We start from the raw sequence: 16,711 nt of genomic DNA, 5'->3' as shown, positions 1-16,711 counted from the left end.
TGTGTTATTTCCCCTTGTCTCGTAAGCCTGGCAGTTTCCTCCTGCTCTTTCCAGCATCCTCTGCCTCCCTCTGGGCAGCAGAAAGTGAGTGATGCTCCAGGTTGAGGATAAGCTGTGGGAGGCTCTGCTAAGGGGACAGAATGTGGGCAAGATGTGCAGTATTTCTGCTGCTCTGTTTTCCTTGCTGCTTTGCTGAAGGGAAGGTTCAGCTGCAGAATCCAGCCACAGACAGTTTTGTCTGTGGTCAAGGTGAGTTGTTGCAGTGTGGGACTCTTGCAGCAGCAATTTCAAGCCATCAGCAGCAATAACCCTCAGGGCAGAAGCTTGACTGCCTTTCCTTTAGGAAACTACAGAGAGACCTTAGGTGTCATTGTTTCTGTGCTACCTGTGGCAGAACAAGGTGTTGATCAGTGCTTCCAAGAAACCCAAGCTCGGAAGACAGTGGCATTTCGGGAGCATGCCATCCATCATGGATCCATGTAAGGAATTCCCCTGCAAGGAAATAACTTGAAGCATCGCTTCACCCCAGCTTGCTGCTTGCTTAGCTGTTCTTTATGCTGTGCTTCTGTGAATACGGTTAAGAGATATTGAATAATGCTGTGAGCTAGACAGGGAGTGAGGAGCAGTCCTCCACGGTTGCTTGTAGTGTCTTTGGGAGCAGTCTGGCTGGGAAGCTGGAGAAGGTGCTATGGAAGCGTGCAGGGTTGTGCTGTCACTTCCTCGTGAAACATAGAAACCTAAGGGACAAGGCAGTGGTGGTGGCACGTCCAGGATACAGGATGGCTGTAATGGTTCTGGCTTTTCAGCAGTATTTGAACAGCGCGTGGTGTCTGGGGTCACACACCACTAGCAGCGGAATAAGCAATAGGTTCTCATTCAACAGCTATAGTCCCTTCACATTAAAAGATAGGCGAACCTCGCTTGTGGAAGCAGATGGGAAAATGTACTTAGAAACTGCAAAGCAGTCAAATTGCAAGTTGTAAAAGCAACACGAATTCTGGTATCCTCTCATTTTCCAAGCTGCAGCGTTTTGTTAATGTGGTATTGTGTAGGAAATAATCAGTTATAAGATACTGTGGTACATGGAATGCCAGAAAACGAATTGTTTCAATGCTCAGCATCTTTCTTCTGGAGCATTACATCTGAGGGTCCCAGGAGTGACTGGAAAGTGGCTTCCTCCTTTGTATAAGGTAACAGTGGCCAAAATGAGTACGTTAGATGCTTGGGTGGAGGGATTTTCTTCCATTCTTGCGAATTTGCATGCCAAGTAGCATCTGATAATACTTATTTTTACTGCTTAGAAACAGAATCTTCTTATCTCAGGAAATTCTTATCACCACTAGTCATTTGATGAGAAACAATGTGTTAAAGATGATATCAAGCGTGGAAGAAACTGCTTGTCCTGGGTAAAAGTGACTGACTTAGAATAAATATAGACTTTTTTGTTTCCTAGTGGATTTGGGTTTCTTTGTTACATAAATATAAAGCACAGTACAAGGATTTCCCTCCCACAATAAAGCCTTTTTATAGTTTCCACCTCAAAGCACATTAACTATCAGACTTTTAAGGAAGACTTGCTCACCAGATTTTGCCTGGAGAAAAGGCAGAGCTAGCTTGTCAGATCCTCTGCCATTGCACCCTGTGCTGATTTATGCTGACTGACAATCTGTCTGGCTGCTCCTGATGTCTTGCTCTTCTGAGAGTCCGTATTTGGTTATTTGAAGCCTCCTTTATGTCAGGCTTGGGGATTACTTGTTATTAATATGTTTTGTTAAATTTTTAAGGGTGTTTTTAATTGGAGAGAATCCTGTGGAAGAAGAAAGTTCAAGGAACCTCAGTGGGTTCATAGACATTATTCAGGCTAATAATTACCTTATTGTAAGACCTTATTCTGCCCAAGGGGAGACTGAGCTGAGCTCTTAGGCAGAAGCTCTTCCCTGTGAGGGTGCTGAGGCGCTGGCACAGGGTGCCCAGAGAAGCTGTGGCTGCCCCATCCCTGGCAGTGCTCAAGGCCAGGTTGGACACAGGGGCTTGGAGCAAGCTGCTCCAGTGGAAGGGGTCCCTGCCCGTGGCAGGGGTTGGAACTGGGTGAGCTTTAAGGTCCCTTCCATCACAAGCCAGGCTGGGATTCCATGATAATATGATTCCATGATTTTCAACCCTTTGCTGTGTTGAATCAAGAACTCCCTGTATTTGTTAGTTTAACATTTGCTTTGTAGTGTACAGCTCATATCTACAGGTACGCTGTTGTCCTACAGCATGAAGGCGTAGGCTGCTCAAGTAGTCTTCCAGTTTTTCTGTACACCCTGTTCTATGCTGGGTGTCTCCTGTGACGTGCCATAGCGGTACATGCATGACAAGACGTAGACTTGATCCAGGTATGAAACCAGCCTGACAAAATCCCCCCGGCAAACAATAAGACACATTTAGATAAGGTTACAGGCAAAAAATGTCATTAATTCCATATGCGACTTTGTTGTAATCGATATGTGACTCAAACCATTGCAGAAAGGAGAGTTCCCCTTTCCCTGAGGCTTGAGCGCTCTCTGTGCAGGAATAGGGAAAAATACTTCTGTTGTGTTCTCTTTGTGGTTTCGGCCACATTTATGGTAACTTAATATGTGTCTAACTCTTAATTCCGCCTTGTATTTTTCCATTTTCCCCCAGCCTTAAAACAAGGTTCTGTGTAACAGGCTTTACAGCTTCATGTCATTCATTAAGAAACAATTACAGCTGATGACTTCAATGCCATCAACTTAATATTCATCCTTACCACATTTCCCATTTAAATTAACTGGTTTAGGGATTAGCGTGTTGTCATCGTATCTGGGTTTTTCCTCCTTACTCTAAATCCTCCCCAGCATTTAAAGATTACTCAGAAAACATCCCCAGAATATGCAAGGAGAAGCCACGTGAAGGATCATAGGAACAGCAGCCTCGGGGCAGCCCTGTTGTGTATTCCCAGGCTCTGGAGTGTGGGAGTGCTGCAGGAGCCAGCATCCAGGGGGTAGAATTTGAGTGCTTTACCTCTTCCAAGCATGTGATGGGAAATGATCAGTCCTTGGGGATAGATGCGAAACAGGATGGATTTTCCTTCAAAATGCCAGCAAAATCTCATCTCTAACTCCTAAGTTGGACTCTTTTGAGGACTGATGACATTTGGATCTGCACCAGACTTTTAGGTGTGATTCTGATTCGCCTGAATATTTACTAGTAAATATTTTGACAGGATTAGGACATCTGGCTATATTAAACTGAAGCTGCAGAGAAACACATTACACAACTCTTCTTTCATACTTTTTTGCTATCCACAAACAGATGTAATGGATCGAAGTGCCAAAACAGTGAAGGTTTTCATTATGCCTTTTGTATCGGAGAGCTTTCTTCAAAGAGCAAGTTTCTGGAGTTGCTTGTGCATTTTTGTTGCCTTAAAATTACACGACATTGATCATTTCTTACTGACACTTTTATATGGCCCGTTAGCTTGACACTACTAATTTGCTTTGGGATTGTTTTCAGATTGTCTTTTTAGGGTTTTGTTAAAACAAAACACTCTCTGCTGCCACCTAGCACCTCAAAACTTACTAATAAACAGCTTCTGTTCATGAAATAGCCTATAGTTTCAGTTTGACATCCATTTCAGGGAGAAAACAGTTTCTCTGACTATTGTTGATAACAGGGATTTGATTGAATCAGCAAACCTAAGCATAGGATGCTGATGGCTTTGGCGTCATCCCCCCTGGGGAGCGGTGCTCCTCAGGGATGGTGAGACTGCAGATGTCTCTCCACCTTTAATACTTTGATTTGCTTATTGCAGTACAATAGCACAAAATGCCAGTCTTTTAAAAAAGCAATGCGTTAAAGTATTTTAGCTTAAGTAATATTTCCTGCTGTTTGGTTTTGGGTTCATCAGCATTGGGTTTGCAAGGGAAGTACCTGTTTCAAGCCCTTGGCATCAATAGGGAAAGTAAGGCAGAGACACCCGGAATCCCAGCCTGTTTATCTCCTCAGGACTGTGTTACCATCTAGCAATTAATTATTTCTTATGCAAAGCCCAGACACGCATGGCAGAGTTCAGAATTACAATATATATTCATTTAACAATGGATGTCTCTACTGCTTTCTGGGACAGATATAATTCCCGTGCTTTTCATTACACATGCCGTTTAAATCTTGATCCTGAATTCTTATTAAAAATGATGAGATCTGACCTCAATTCTAATACCCAGTTTTGGAGACAAGGTGCTTGATGTGATTTCTAGAGGATTATTTTTAAGAGCATTCGTAGATTAGATCTTTGGGAATAGTTAAGGGATGTGCCCAATGAACCTTGGCTGCTGGCTTTTAGGCTGCTGTTCAGCATCCGGATTGGGGTTTATTTTGTAGCCCTTGAAAGCGGGTAGTTTTGTGGTGCAGGGATACGTGTGGTGATATTATTATCCCTTTGTTGATGCAGGAATGTGACAACGCTGTTTCTGATAACTTTTACTGGAGTCTCCCCATACTTGAAGGCAAAATTGTTTCTGATTGAAGTGTCAAGAGCTTGTAGGATTCATTCCAATGCTTCAAAGTGTGTTTTCGAGCTGGGCTTCTTGTCTTTAACTGCGAGTGTATTTTAGATGATTGCTAGCTTCCTGCATTTGTTACCTGCAATTTGATTTTCGTCCCAGATGGCAAATCACCAGGGCTTTGCCAGGGGAGCAGGATAGCGTGAGGCGATGAGTTACTGCGTGCTCATCAGGATGCTTCTGCGCATACCTTATTCAGTGATAAAAGTAAGGTAATTGGAGGTAGGGTACCCTTTGGTGGAAGATGGGTGAAATACCTCTAGCCAGAGAGCTGTTGGCATGTGGCAGTGCTTGGAGATATAGCACAGCCCAGTCAGGAGGGTGGGAAGGAGCCTTTCTCCCACACCAAGCTCCTTCTGAGCAGAGATAGGCATAATAAAGCAGCAGAGAGGCATGCGTTTGGGTCCGCAGTGATAAAACGAAAGGTCACTGTAGTTTCATGATGTGAAATGCTTCTGTGTGTCTTCTCAGCATGACACCAGCTGGTGTGAGTGAAAAGGCTTTGCATCCTCTCCCGCCACGTCGATATGTGGGATTTCAGGGGATTCTTGGGAAATTACTCAGAGCAGCACTGCAATATTGTGTCATCAGGTTTGAGAGTCAATGCCTGCTTTGTTTTTCCATGGGAGGTATGCTCCTTTGTGCCGCTGCGTTTATTTAGGTACAATATCGACCTTTCATTTTCCATATGCATGGGCCCATTCTTACACAGCCAGTGGGAGCAGCAACCGAACCCAGTTACAGATTCCGGTTTGTGCATAACATTTAGAGGCAGCATGTGCTCGTGCATTCCTGTAGCTTGTCACGCATGTGAGCCATGGTTATGGCACGTTTCTACCCCAGCGCCAGGGGGGTTGAGCTGCAAATGGACATAAGCTTTTGTTTTTTGCTTTAAAGTCATCAAAACACAGAGTTACATGAGGCAGTGATTGTTTAATGATCGGCTGATCTTAAGAGTGTTTTGCTGTAACGCACCAAGTTGGTATTTGAGAGTGTTTTGTTAAAGTTACAAAGCATCTATGCTTTTGGTTTGGAAATTGGTAAAAGCATGTGGCATGGCTTCAAGCGCTGAGTGCTTTCAGATGCTGTTCTGTTCCTTTGATTATTGAAAATGATTCCAGCACAATCCTGCTAATTTTCTCTTTATACTCCTCTAATTTCAGGAGACTGTTAGAAAGTCCATCTAGGCAGAGTGCTTATTGCCACTGTGAGATTTTTGCAGAGCCAAATTTTAGCAAATGCACTAATTTCCAAGGATTTGGAACATTTCCTTCCTGCTTTTCTTCTCCCGGTTTATATTTTTTGTTAATTTGTGTGTGTGTGCATTATTCGCAGTGAACGCTATTCCTTTCCTTCTCAGTAGTATCCATGGTATAGCACAGTATAGCTCAGCACCAGCTCATTTCTGCTTCCACAGCATCCTGCAAGCTGAACGTAGGAGGATGATATTCAGAAAAGGCTTTGGGGGTCATCAGGCGCAATAATGTGTGGGCCTTGGAAGCCCAGGCAGTGAGGGCAGAAGCATTTATCCTGCTGGTAGCTTTGTCCCTTGTCACTTGAAAACATATGACAAACACTGATTAATCTTAACACCATCTGAATGTGATGGGTGTATATTGTTATATCCCTCTTGATGGAAGAGGAATCGGTGAGTAAGGAATTAAGTAATTTACTCGCTGACAGTGGCAGAAGGAAGTGTAAAGGCTGGGTGGGTGTCCTGATACCTGCTCTCCCTATTAACACAAGATGTATTTGTTCTCTAATGGGTTCTTCACTACTAGGGGTAGAACTGCTTTGCCTTTGAAAGAGAAATAGCCTTTCCAATACTGATGCACCTTACAGTCTGTGCCAGAAATTACATTTGGCATGTCCACTACATTGTTTCGGTTCCACTCTCTCCCAGAAGGAAATAATTTGGGTGAAAAAAAATCAACATTTTACCACTCTAAAGAATCCTTTTTTTTTTCTTTTTTGCCCCAATAGAAACAAGATTTAAATTTGCAATTGAAAAGTATTTTACAGTAACAAACAGCAAATCTAAGCCCAATCTGTACCGTTTTGCTACAGGGTAATTTTTCCAGCAAGTTGCTTTCAGAATCTGTAACGAAAGGTTTTACATCGATGCGAATGAAATTTCACGTCCAATCTGCCCTGTGTCAGTGCTGCAGACACCAAAGAGTGCCGTTTACACAGTTGTGTTGCAGATTTAGCATCCTGATTTCTTATCATAGGTATTATGTGTAAAACAGACTCTCCTTATGGGAAGAAAATTGCGCTTTCCAGCACTGTGTGGGATACTTCTTCCATATCCAGCGCGAGTGGTTTCCAGAACCCGATTTCATGCCGTTTGGTTTTGAGTGTGATGTTTAAACGCTGGGCCCACCTTCCGTCTACCCTGTCATTACCTTTATTCCGGAGCAGACTTCTCCCGAAGTCACACCACAGCAAAATTTGCTGTGTGTTAGATCACCACTAAACTGAAACTCAGGGTATTAAGTCAGCACTGTGCATTTTTCATGTGATCTGAAATACCACAGCGTTTAATCTCTTGATCAGCTTTTTTCCCCTCTTCTTTTGTGCGTGTGCGTGTGGTTTTTAGCCCCAAATACCTCTAGAATTAAAAGATAAAAGGAGAATAAATTTTCCTGTCCCACAGTCCTTCATCTCCCCCTCATGTTGAGAACACGAGTGTCAGAGCCTCCTCCGCTCCTGAGAATGACGAGGTGAGCTCTGTTGGGTTGTGCCCTGCTGCCTCCGTATCCCCTCCTGGCCATTGCTGCCTGGATATGAATTCAGGAATAGCTGCGGAGTTACTGGAATTTGCATAGGCAAAGCTTTTAGGAGTGCCAAAAACCAAAAAGAAAAATGAAAGACCCTTACTACCCATCCATAAATATTTCATTCCGCTCATTTCTTATTCATTCTCTGGGGGTGTAACATAACCTTGCTGTGTGGTGGCATGGGAGGCTGCACAGCTCCATGGTTTCCAGGCACATCTTTCCCTCTGGCTGTGGGGCTGATCAGCAAGAAGAGGGGCCAGCAGAGCCCTCCAAAGAGGATATCTGCCCCATGACTGCAGGGAAAAGCACATGTCCTACAGCCCCTGGTCCTGCAAGCAGTTACCCCTGCTTGGTGTGGGACATAGGAACCGTTAATTTGTTCCATTGAGGTCAGCGTATGGAATCAATCATCCATATGCATGAGTGTTTCGAGTCGGGTCTGAAGTTAAAGTTTCCTGGCTCCTGTGAAGGAGGTGTGAGAGGAGCACGTCCTGCCCAAGGGCTGCAAGGATGCATCCATGCAACCATGCAAGGTGGTCCTCGGAGCCCAGGCGTGCTCCTGCTCTTGGGTGAAAGGGAGTTTGGAGGAGGGTCTTCTGGTCTTGTTGTTACCCATGTGTGCACTGGAGCTGGGCAGGGCACAGCAACCAGTTACAGACCTGTTGGTTTGGGTGAGGATGCTTCTGTGTTGTCCATCATGCGGCTCAAGGGCTTATTGCAGGTTTTGTGCTGTTTTCAGAGGTAGGAAATGCTCAAAGCTCCCTTCTGACTTCCCTTGCAGTTCAGTTGTTCAAGATCAGCACTTTTAGATTTGAATTCCTCTATGGTGTGGTATTTTTCCATTGTCAGGCAGAGTTTTAACATGGCAGCTATGTTCGTTAGTGATTTCTTTTGAAGGCAATGGTGGGAGATGCCCTTGATCTATAGACCAGGATTTTACTGTTCTTTTTCATATACATTTTTGGTAGCTTTCTTCTGCTGCTTCAGAACAAACAAATAGCATGGATCTTGTTGCATCCACTTGGGAATGCAGTTTATTCTTTAGCAAAATGTTGTTGTAATAAAACGGTTTTGTTTGTTAAAATGTTCTCTGCTTTATTTATAAGCCACAAATGTATCTTCCCATTTTGACTCTCATGAAAGAAGAAACTTTCCAACGCGCCTTCAGTTTGTTTGTTAATTCCATATAATGCCAATCAGATATTCCCTGAGAACAGCATAAATAATCTTTGGGGGCCCTTGTTTTGCATGGCTGTGCAATATCCAACACCATTGTAAAGGCTGTGGGTCTTGGGGGTGGAATTGGAGGAGAGAATGTTTGAAGAGGATTTATAATATTTACTGCAATAAAGAAATGTAGGGATTACTCAAAGATCCTGTCAGTATTTGGGTCAGAAATATAGCCCAGAGGTATTAGTATGATAGACAAGTAGAAGCATTAGACTGTATTAGTGATTTAGCTATCATAATAGCACAATAGCCTACCATGTGATGGCTACTGCACTAAACATTTATTGTGGATTAGCCAGGAAAAACGCACAGGCTGTCTTGCAGACAGAGCAGAGCAGGTGACTGTTATTCCTTTGACTGGGTCCATCCTGGAAGGGATGTGTTGGAGGTGAAGAAAGCCGTGATCACAGCAACTAAAAGCAAACTCATTTCCATCTGACTGTTTTTAATGTAAAATGAAAGCGTTGCTTCCCCAGCAGTGGTTAGCAAACCGGGTAACGTTTGACCTGTTCTTTAGAAAGGAATATCTGAGCGTGAGCAGCATGTGAGAATTTAGATACATGTTGTTAGCGACCGTTTTAATGTCACCTCTGAAAACGGTGGCTATCTATGGAAATTTCCATTACATGCCCAAATAACAATTTTCTGTGGTGTGATTCCATCTAAATCCTGTTGCCTGCTCAAAGTGTAAAGAAAAAAGAAAAAAGGCTTAATCCGCATGAATATTGAAACACTGCTAGGTACAAATTGAGTTTTGTCTGATGTTTCTGAGTGGTTTCACATCTCACAAACACGAAGTTTCTCCAAAGGAAGCTGGAGATCATGAACTAAAGTCTACAGTTCCTTTTTGCTTTGTAAGATCAGGCTTCAGATCCCTTGAATCCTCCCCTCCTTTTCTGTGACCTCTGCTAGGGTCTTAAAATTATACATTCCCGATTACACCTCCACAATATGCAGTTCTGGGATGATGAAAGGATTTATGCGTTATGATGCTAATGTAAAGAATCCTTCCGGAGCGTAGTTAGTACGGCCAATTTGAAACTACAGCAAAAAAAGAAGTCATTTCCGAAGCAAATTCCAATATGAAAGCGTTAAAGAGACCCCTAACTAACTTCTAATCGTTCTTGTGTTCTCGAGTGCCTTGCACCAGCCTTTTTTTAGGCCTGCTTGTTTGCTCCCGTTCAATTTGTCCTTAGCTGTGCGCAGTGGATTAGCATTTCATCAGGGTGGATTAAGATTGAGCTGACACGGAAGCTTTCCTTTTTATTTTTACATGTGTGGGGACGAGCGGATACATGGACATTTCCTTCTCCCCCTGGTGATTCCTGGTGGGTGCTGGTGCAGCCGGGAGCCCCGAGCACACGAGGAAAGCGCCGACCGAAACGTTAACAAAACAACATGTAAAATGTTAACAAAAAAAAAGCCATTCCCCAGGGGAGAAATTGCATTGAGGTTGCTGGCTGGGAGATTTCATCAGGCTAAAATGATGTCACATGGAGCGAGGGCTTTAGCAGTTTTATTTAGCTCCTAATCCCCGCACACTGCTCGGCCAGTTGTCCATGTGCGCGCCGTCCCCAGCGGCACAGGATAAAGCATCTGGGCTGAGCGCAGCCGCCCTCTTCATCAGCCACACTGCACGGGAAGGGTCTGTTCCTCCTCCGACCTGGAGCGAGGGCTTTGCCTGCTAAGGTTTCCAAGGATTAATAATTCAGGCAACGCTTTGAAAGGCAAAACTGCCGGTGGGTGGTTCGTGAAGTCCCGGGAGGGCTCAGGCAAAGCGCAGTCCGCTTTTGATGCGCGCCGGAGACGTGCTGAGAAGGAAGGTGGGATCTCTTCGTTTCGGTGGGATCCAGCGGCCTCGTGGCGATGCCCATCCCCAGCAAGCACCCCAACATCGGCCGCTCGCAGAGCTGGGATGCTGCCGGGTGGTACGAAGGCAACTGGGAGAGTGAGAACGCCTTCGAGTACCAACGCCTGCCGGGCCGGAGGAGCTCGCTGACCTATGGCAGCGAGGGTGGCTGGTATGAGCCGCCGAGAGCCAACGATATCACCTTGCAGGGCGGCGCGGAGCTGAAGCAAGAGGCGTACCCGTACCAGGACAACACTTTCCCCCCGGGGCCCCTAAGGAAGGGCTCTGTCCCTGACTTCGCCTACTGCGACCGGCAGGCGGCCATGGCGGGCCGGGGCTCCCTGCCACCCCAGGATTACTACAGCGACCCATCCCTGGCGGCTAGGTCACCCAAGGACCCCCGCTGCTATCGTGACCACATGGTGACCAGGCCATTGGCGAGCTATGGGGCAGCCGGCACACGGATGTCCTGGGAACAGCCCCCAGGGCGCCTGCCTGCCCCACCGGAGGCTGCCCGCCTGTACCGGGACCCCAAGCTGGGTCTGGATGGGCAGCGAATGCGTGGCAGAGATGCATCCCCAGCATGGTACAGCACGGAGCCCCATGGACCGCGGTACGCGGCAGAGCCTCCTGCCTTCCCTGGCAGGCAGGTTTATGGTGATGGGTCGGAGAGGCCACCCGAGCCGATGGGGAGCAGGCAGGCTGCCCCAACATGCCTTGTGGTGGATCCTGCCAGCAACACCAGCAGCAGCTATGGGCCGGGCAGGGAGAGCACTGGTGTCAAGGGGCCCTATGACAGCTATGAGGCAGCAACGGTGACCCCTTCCCATCCACCGGTGCCCCCCGCTTTCCCTGGGCCAGAAGGGAAGAGGAGCTTCGACCCTGAGTTTGTGGCATTGCTTCGTGCAGAAGGCGTCTCAGAGAGCACCTTTGCTGCCCTGCTGCAGCAGGGCTTTGACTCACCGAGCCTCCTGGCCATGATGGAGGAGAACGACATCAAGTCAGTGGCTCCCAACCTAGGGCAGGCTCGTGTGCTGTCCCGCATCGCTCACAACTACAAGGCAGAAATGCAGCGCCAGGAGCGCAGGCCCGGGGTGCTGCGCCCCAGGACCCGCTCCAACAGCTTCAGCCACCGCAGCGAGCTGACGGGGGACTATGGGGTGCCCCTCGGCTCTGGGGCCACCCCTGATGGTCCTGCCACCCTGCAGCACCCACCTCCGCTGCAGCCGCTCTCGCCAAGAGCAGGAGAGATGCACCGCCGGCCATCCAGCGCCCCGACACAGCATCTACTGGAGACCTCCACCTACCCTGCTTCAACAGGGGCTCCTCAGGGGCCACACTTCCTCCCTGGTTCTGGATACAACACCCCCCTGCCTTGCAACACTCACCCACGTCCAGCTTCCACCTATTCTGCTCCAGGCAGTGTGCCCATGACCACGGGCAACCCGCATGCCAGCCCCAAAACAGCCTATCCCACCACGTACACCGTGCCCATGGAGCTGATGAAGAGGGAGCGGACAGTGGCAGCATCGCCAGCACCCAGCCCTCATGGAAGCCCACAGCTTCTCCGTCGGCCGGGAGCAGCGGGAGACGGCAACCTGGCACCCACCGGACCCGCTTTCCCTGCCCAGCTCTCCCCATATCCGAAGCTCAGCAGGCGCACGGGGCCCCCCGTTATCGTCTCCACCATGGCAACACCTGAACCAAGTAATTTCCACAGGGTCTTAGCCCATAGAGTAGTTTAGAACTTGTTGTTGCTTACTTTAACCCCCTCTAAAAGCCAGTCGAATATATTGGGGTTTCATGCCTAAATATTAGACCCTTTCTTATATAGAAAAGGAGGTGAATGGGATTTCTTCACAGGCTTGCACTGGCTTTGTGGAGCGAAGGATGCTGTGGTTGAATTCCAAACGTTTTGTTTAGCCAACTTCAGTTAAAAGCGAGCGGTACCTCAGATAATGCTTCCAGGGTTAATCTTGCCATTCCCATTGTTTGTAGAGAACAGGAGATTAGATACTGCTTTGGCTGGGCAATTAGGACTACAGGGTTTGCTGCAGATTGACTTTTTACTGCTGTTATCAGGCACAAATGTGTTCCTCCAAGGAAATGGTTAGCATTGTTTTGACTAAATTCATCAGATAGCTAATGGTGTTATTTGAGAATCGACTTACCTTTGGCCATTACCTAAGCCTTTTCTTCTTATTATTAATTTGCTGTTTTATCAGGCATACGAAATAAAACCCTTGATTTCCTTCTGGAGATGCCTGTAAGTGAAGTGATATTGCTGTTAAAGTAATAGGCCTGTGCTTAAAACTAAAAGTCTGTCATTAAGCACTGGAACAATAAAAATGAGTGGTGGCTCCTACTCTTCCCTTCCCCTTCTAGAAGAGCTCAGGCACTTGGCTTCTCAGATGTAGAGCTGGATAAGGTAAGCAGGCTCTGCTCCTCCACTTTGGCTATGCCCATTGACGATAACACTCAGAGCCTGACAGAAACTAACCCCCAGAAACACCTAAGTATGAGGAAATGTGGCAAATCCATTCATTTAAAGCTTGACTTGTTTGGGAAAACGTGGAAAGAAACCCCTTGAAATGCTTTTCCTGGTAGTAACTCTGAGCAGGGAATTTTCTCCCTGTGCAGTTCAGCTTCACTCCCATGCAGGCACATCCCGAACAATGTGCCGTACCAGCGTACATGCACAAAGCTTTAATAAAAGGATACCATTTATAGGCATAGAGACGGTGCCAAACTGCTGATGCCATTCCAGAGGAATCTAAATAAAGCATGATTTTGTGAGTGGAAATGATAAAGTTGTCAAAACGCAGACGCCTTTCCGTGGCTCACCATGATCACACAGCTAGGAAGTAGATGCTGTTTCTTTCATGCTTATGTGTCTTTTATGTGCCTGGTGTAATGTATTGATTTCTTAAAACTGCTTAAATATTAGGCAACACGTTCTGTGTTGACATGGAATAGATATAAAATTAGTACATCCAGGCAGTGTTTCCAAATAAGCAATTTCCCGAAGCCTGGAAAGAGATGAACTGGCATAATTCAGGGAAGAGAAATATGTTCATTTATTAGCAGTATGTCTGATTGAGCCGGTCAGGACCCATGAGTGAAAGCCTTGGGGTGAGGGACCATGTTTTGGGAGCAGTCTCCTCCACCCTGAGAAACAGACCCTTCCTTCTGTGTGCCTCCCCTATAAACCGCAAACCCTATTCTCTAAACACCAAGATATCATCCCTTCCCTTTAAAAGAATCGCCGGCGCTCAACAAGAGGAAGCCAGCAGCGTTTCCGTGCTGTTGAGCTCTTTCTTGCTCCTCAACCCTCTCCTTTCTTTTCTTGCCTACGACCAACTCATTTGCATGAGGATGACATTTGTTGCTCCAGTAATTTCATCTGATAATGGCCAGCTTGCAAAGCGGATCTGAAAACATATTCCTTAATTATGTGTTGCTAAGCAACGAGAGGGTTTGGCCATAATCACAGAAAGATTATCTTCTCATTGAAGTCCCTGAAAGGTTTAGCTGAAGTAGGACCTGTAAAATTGTCTCCATTTTTATTTATTTCCCCTTTTTTTTGTTTTCCAAATTGCCCGAGAGGTTTTCTTCCTGTTAAACTGTAGTTTAGAAGTAGAAGCCAAGGTAAGACACAAGGCAAATGGAAGGATACGTGTTGAAAACGGGAGGTGTGGCAGCTTGTAGATGTTTGAGCTATGTTGAGGAATTGCTCTTTAAGGAGCACCACTGCTAAGGAGTGCTCACGCTCACACGGGAGGTGATAAGGGGATATTACAAACATGCTAAGATGTTTTTAAAACATTGAGCAGGTGACAGAAACTTGACTAAATCCTGGAAAACCGTATTTGCCGTGAGGAAGAGGCAGGATGCGTTATTACGAGCGACGAGCCTTCTGTTGGCTGTAGCTTTAGCTATGGCTCCTCGAGTCATAAGCGAAAGCAAGTTCAGTATTAAACTCCTCTAAATGGCTGCAAATATTTTCTGTTAGTCTAGGCTAATGTCTTGTGGTCAGCAGAGGGTTATAAAATGGATATTACAGTCCAGTGACGTTTTGAACGTTGTTACATGGATAGGGGTTGGAAATTGATCCTTTTGGTTGCTTTGAAGGTCTTGTTGGATGGTGCATTGTAGTCTTTCTACAGTGAGTTGTTTCTGATTTGTGATTTTGTGCTGAGCTTTGACACTCCATGCGGGTTCTGCACTGCTGCTCTTTGGGCAGAGGACTCTCAGGAGGAAGGTGTCTCCTCCTGCCTGGTATTCCTGATGCTAGATACACAGGAACGTGCCATGTGTTGTGGGCCTCTCACTTTGGTATGGTCAGATAAGGGAAAATCAGTAACGAGATTTATTACTGCAACTTCTTTTTGTTTCATAAAATAAGTATAAAGAATAAATTAGATACATTGCAGAATTTATCTGAATTTATCAGATAATTCAGATTTATCTGAATTTAGCAGAATTTATCTGAAATGGCAGAGTTGCATGAAGAGAAGGCGCTGAATATGCACCCTAACCCCATTGCTGTGATGGCAGAGTGAGTGGAGTATAGTAGCCAAGAGTGACGTCTCTGCAGCCGAGCCAGCTTCCCATCCTGGGAACTCCCAGCCACAGCTCTGGCAAAGCTGCCTCTCCCTGCATCATCAAGACCTTGTCCATGAAGCTGTCCGGAATGGCTTCCTAAGGCAAAAAGTCCTCCGAGCTGGCTGCTCCTGCAGCCTTGCCTTTCGTAGCATCACAGGTAGTGACTGCACTGAGTTATATTAGTGGCAAGCAGGCAAAAACCCCTGTGAATTCTGCGTGACAAAACCATGTCAGCTGCTGCCAGGGCGGGTTTGTGGCCAGCCTCGTGCTGCAGTGGGTGGTAATGCAGGGAAATAAATAGTGCAGGTCAGCAAAGCCGGTGAGGGCAAACTGCATCTAATGGTCACTGAGCAGATTACAGGAATTCCACCTCCAAAATGTTGCATCTTCAAATTATATTTGCCAGTATTTTATCAGATTTCTTGATTTATATGTTTTTAATCCAGTGTTTGGTTTTAAAGCAGTTGGCTGATTAGAAGCCTTATGTTTTCATAGCTAGCCTAGACTTATCCCAAACAGGGGGTTTGTCAGGTCTTCTGTTTCCGACGATGGACTTTAGGAACTCCAGTGGGGAGCGGCGATTCATTGCAATATATGTGCGTTGGGTGGCTTTTCAAACTGTAGTTTACATATGAAGGTATCAAAGCAAATGATCACAAAAGGGGAGATGCTTCTCACTGGGGATGAGGAACAGGGCTGTCCCGTACAGTTGGATAGGTGTCATAAGGAAGGAGGAGACTAATGACTTGACTGTAAGGCTTGTTTAAAAGCCCAACCCTTTCCTGACCAGGGAAAGCCAGGCTGAAGGTAGCTGCCTTCCTTGGACAAGTAGTTCTCACCAGTGTGAAGGAGACTCATCCTCTCTTTTATCAGCTTAGAGCCCAGCTAGATATGTCTCTCACTGTGATTAGCTCAGCTGTGCTTACGCTGTTTAACACTTGATGATTGTGATTCTGTTTATGACTGATAACGATTGTGTTAACTGCACATCAGTTGCAGGCTGAGGCTCTTCATGTGGGCAATCCCCAAAGAGGAGAGGGTGTAGTAAGAACAAGAGCTTTGATGGTTGTTCAAGGATAGTTAAAAGAGCCCATCAAGGTTGGTTAAAATTGCAGCATATGCCCGTTATTCTATGAGTACTGCACTGAAACTGTCATTGCTTTCTATGGGCAGAGAGAGTTTAGTGGTGATATTTCAAACACAGTATAAATTTCATGAGCATTTGTTGAGGCTGGTTTATTCTTTGCCCAATGTACCACGTAGCAGACAGTTCAGAAATCAGCTTCAGGATTTCTTCACTATGTTTCCCGTCCAGACTGCAGCATGTAACCATAATATATATACATGTAAGGCAGCTCAATTAACAATCCAGACTGAAACAGCACCAAAGGAGGCTCTGTGTACTGAACATGAACAAATCTGATCTAATTTGCACATTGACCTGACAGACCATAGCAAGTCCTTGGAGCAATTCCCAGCTCCAGGTAAAGTAAGTCTTCCCTGTGTGCACTGGCAAAACCCCAGATTAATGATTTTCTGTGGGATTGCAACTTCCATACAAAAATACTTGATTGGAAATAAGCTAATGTATCTTCGTATTGTCTGCTGTCCTGATGGTCATAGTATTGGCTGCAAGATGCAGATTAGCATCCAAAATAATAAGGATGCTAGCTGGAAAT

General features: G+C 45.9%; 1 protein-coding gene across 3 annotated transcripts in view; it reads left to right on the top strand.

The window, feature by feature from the left end:
• CTBP2 (C-terminal binding protein 2) overlaps positions 1 to 16,711 on the top strand; it is a 145,133-nt gene that overhangs the window by 84,904 nt on the left and 43,518 nt on the right. Inside the window, exon 1 of one of the 3 annotated variants that reach the window (XM_065672449.1) lies at positions 10,445 to 12,134. The exons of the other annotated variants lie outside the window; for them this stretch is intronic. Coding sequence (XP_065528521.1) covers positions 10,445 to 12,134 — 1,690 coding nt within the window. Of the gene's footprint in view, positions 1 to 10,444; positions 12,135 to 16,711 lie in introns of those variants that run through there. 3 annotated transcript variants of the gene reach the window in all.

The sequence above is a fragment of the Lathamus discolor genome, chromosome 3 (assembly GCF_037157495.1).
Source record: "Lathamus discolor isolate bLatDis1 chromosome 3, bLatDis1.hap1, whole genome shotgun sequence".
NCBI classification, from domain to species: domain Eukaryota; kingdom Metazoa; phylum Chordata; class Aves; order Psittaciformes; family Psittacidae; genus Lathamus; species Lathamus discolor.
Note: the sequence above shows the minus strand (reverse complement) of the source record. Positions and strands in the feature narration are given on the sequence as shown.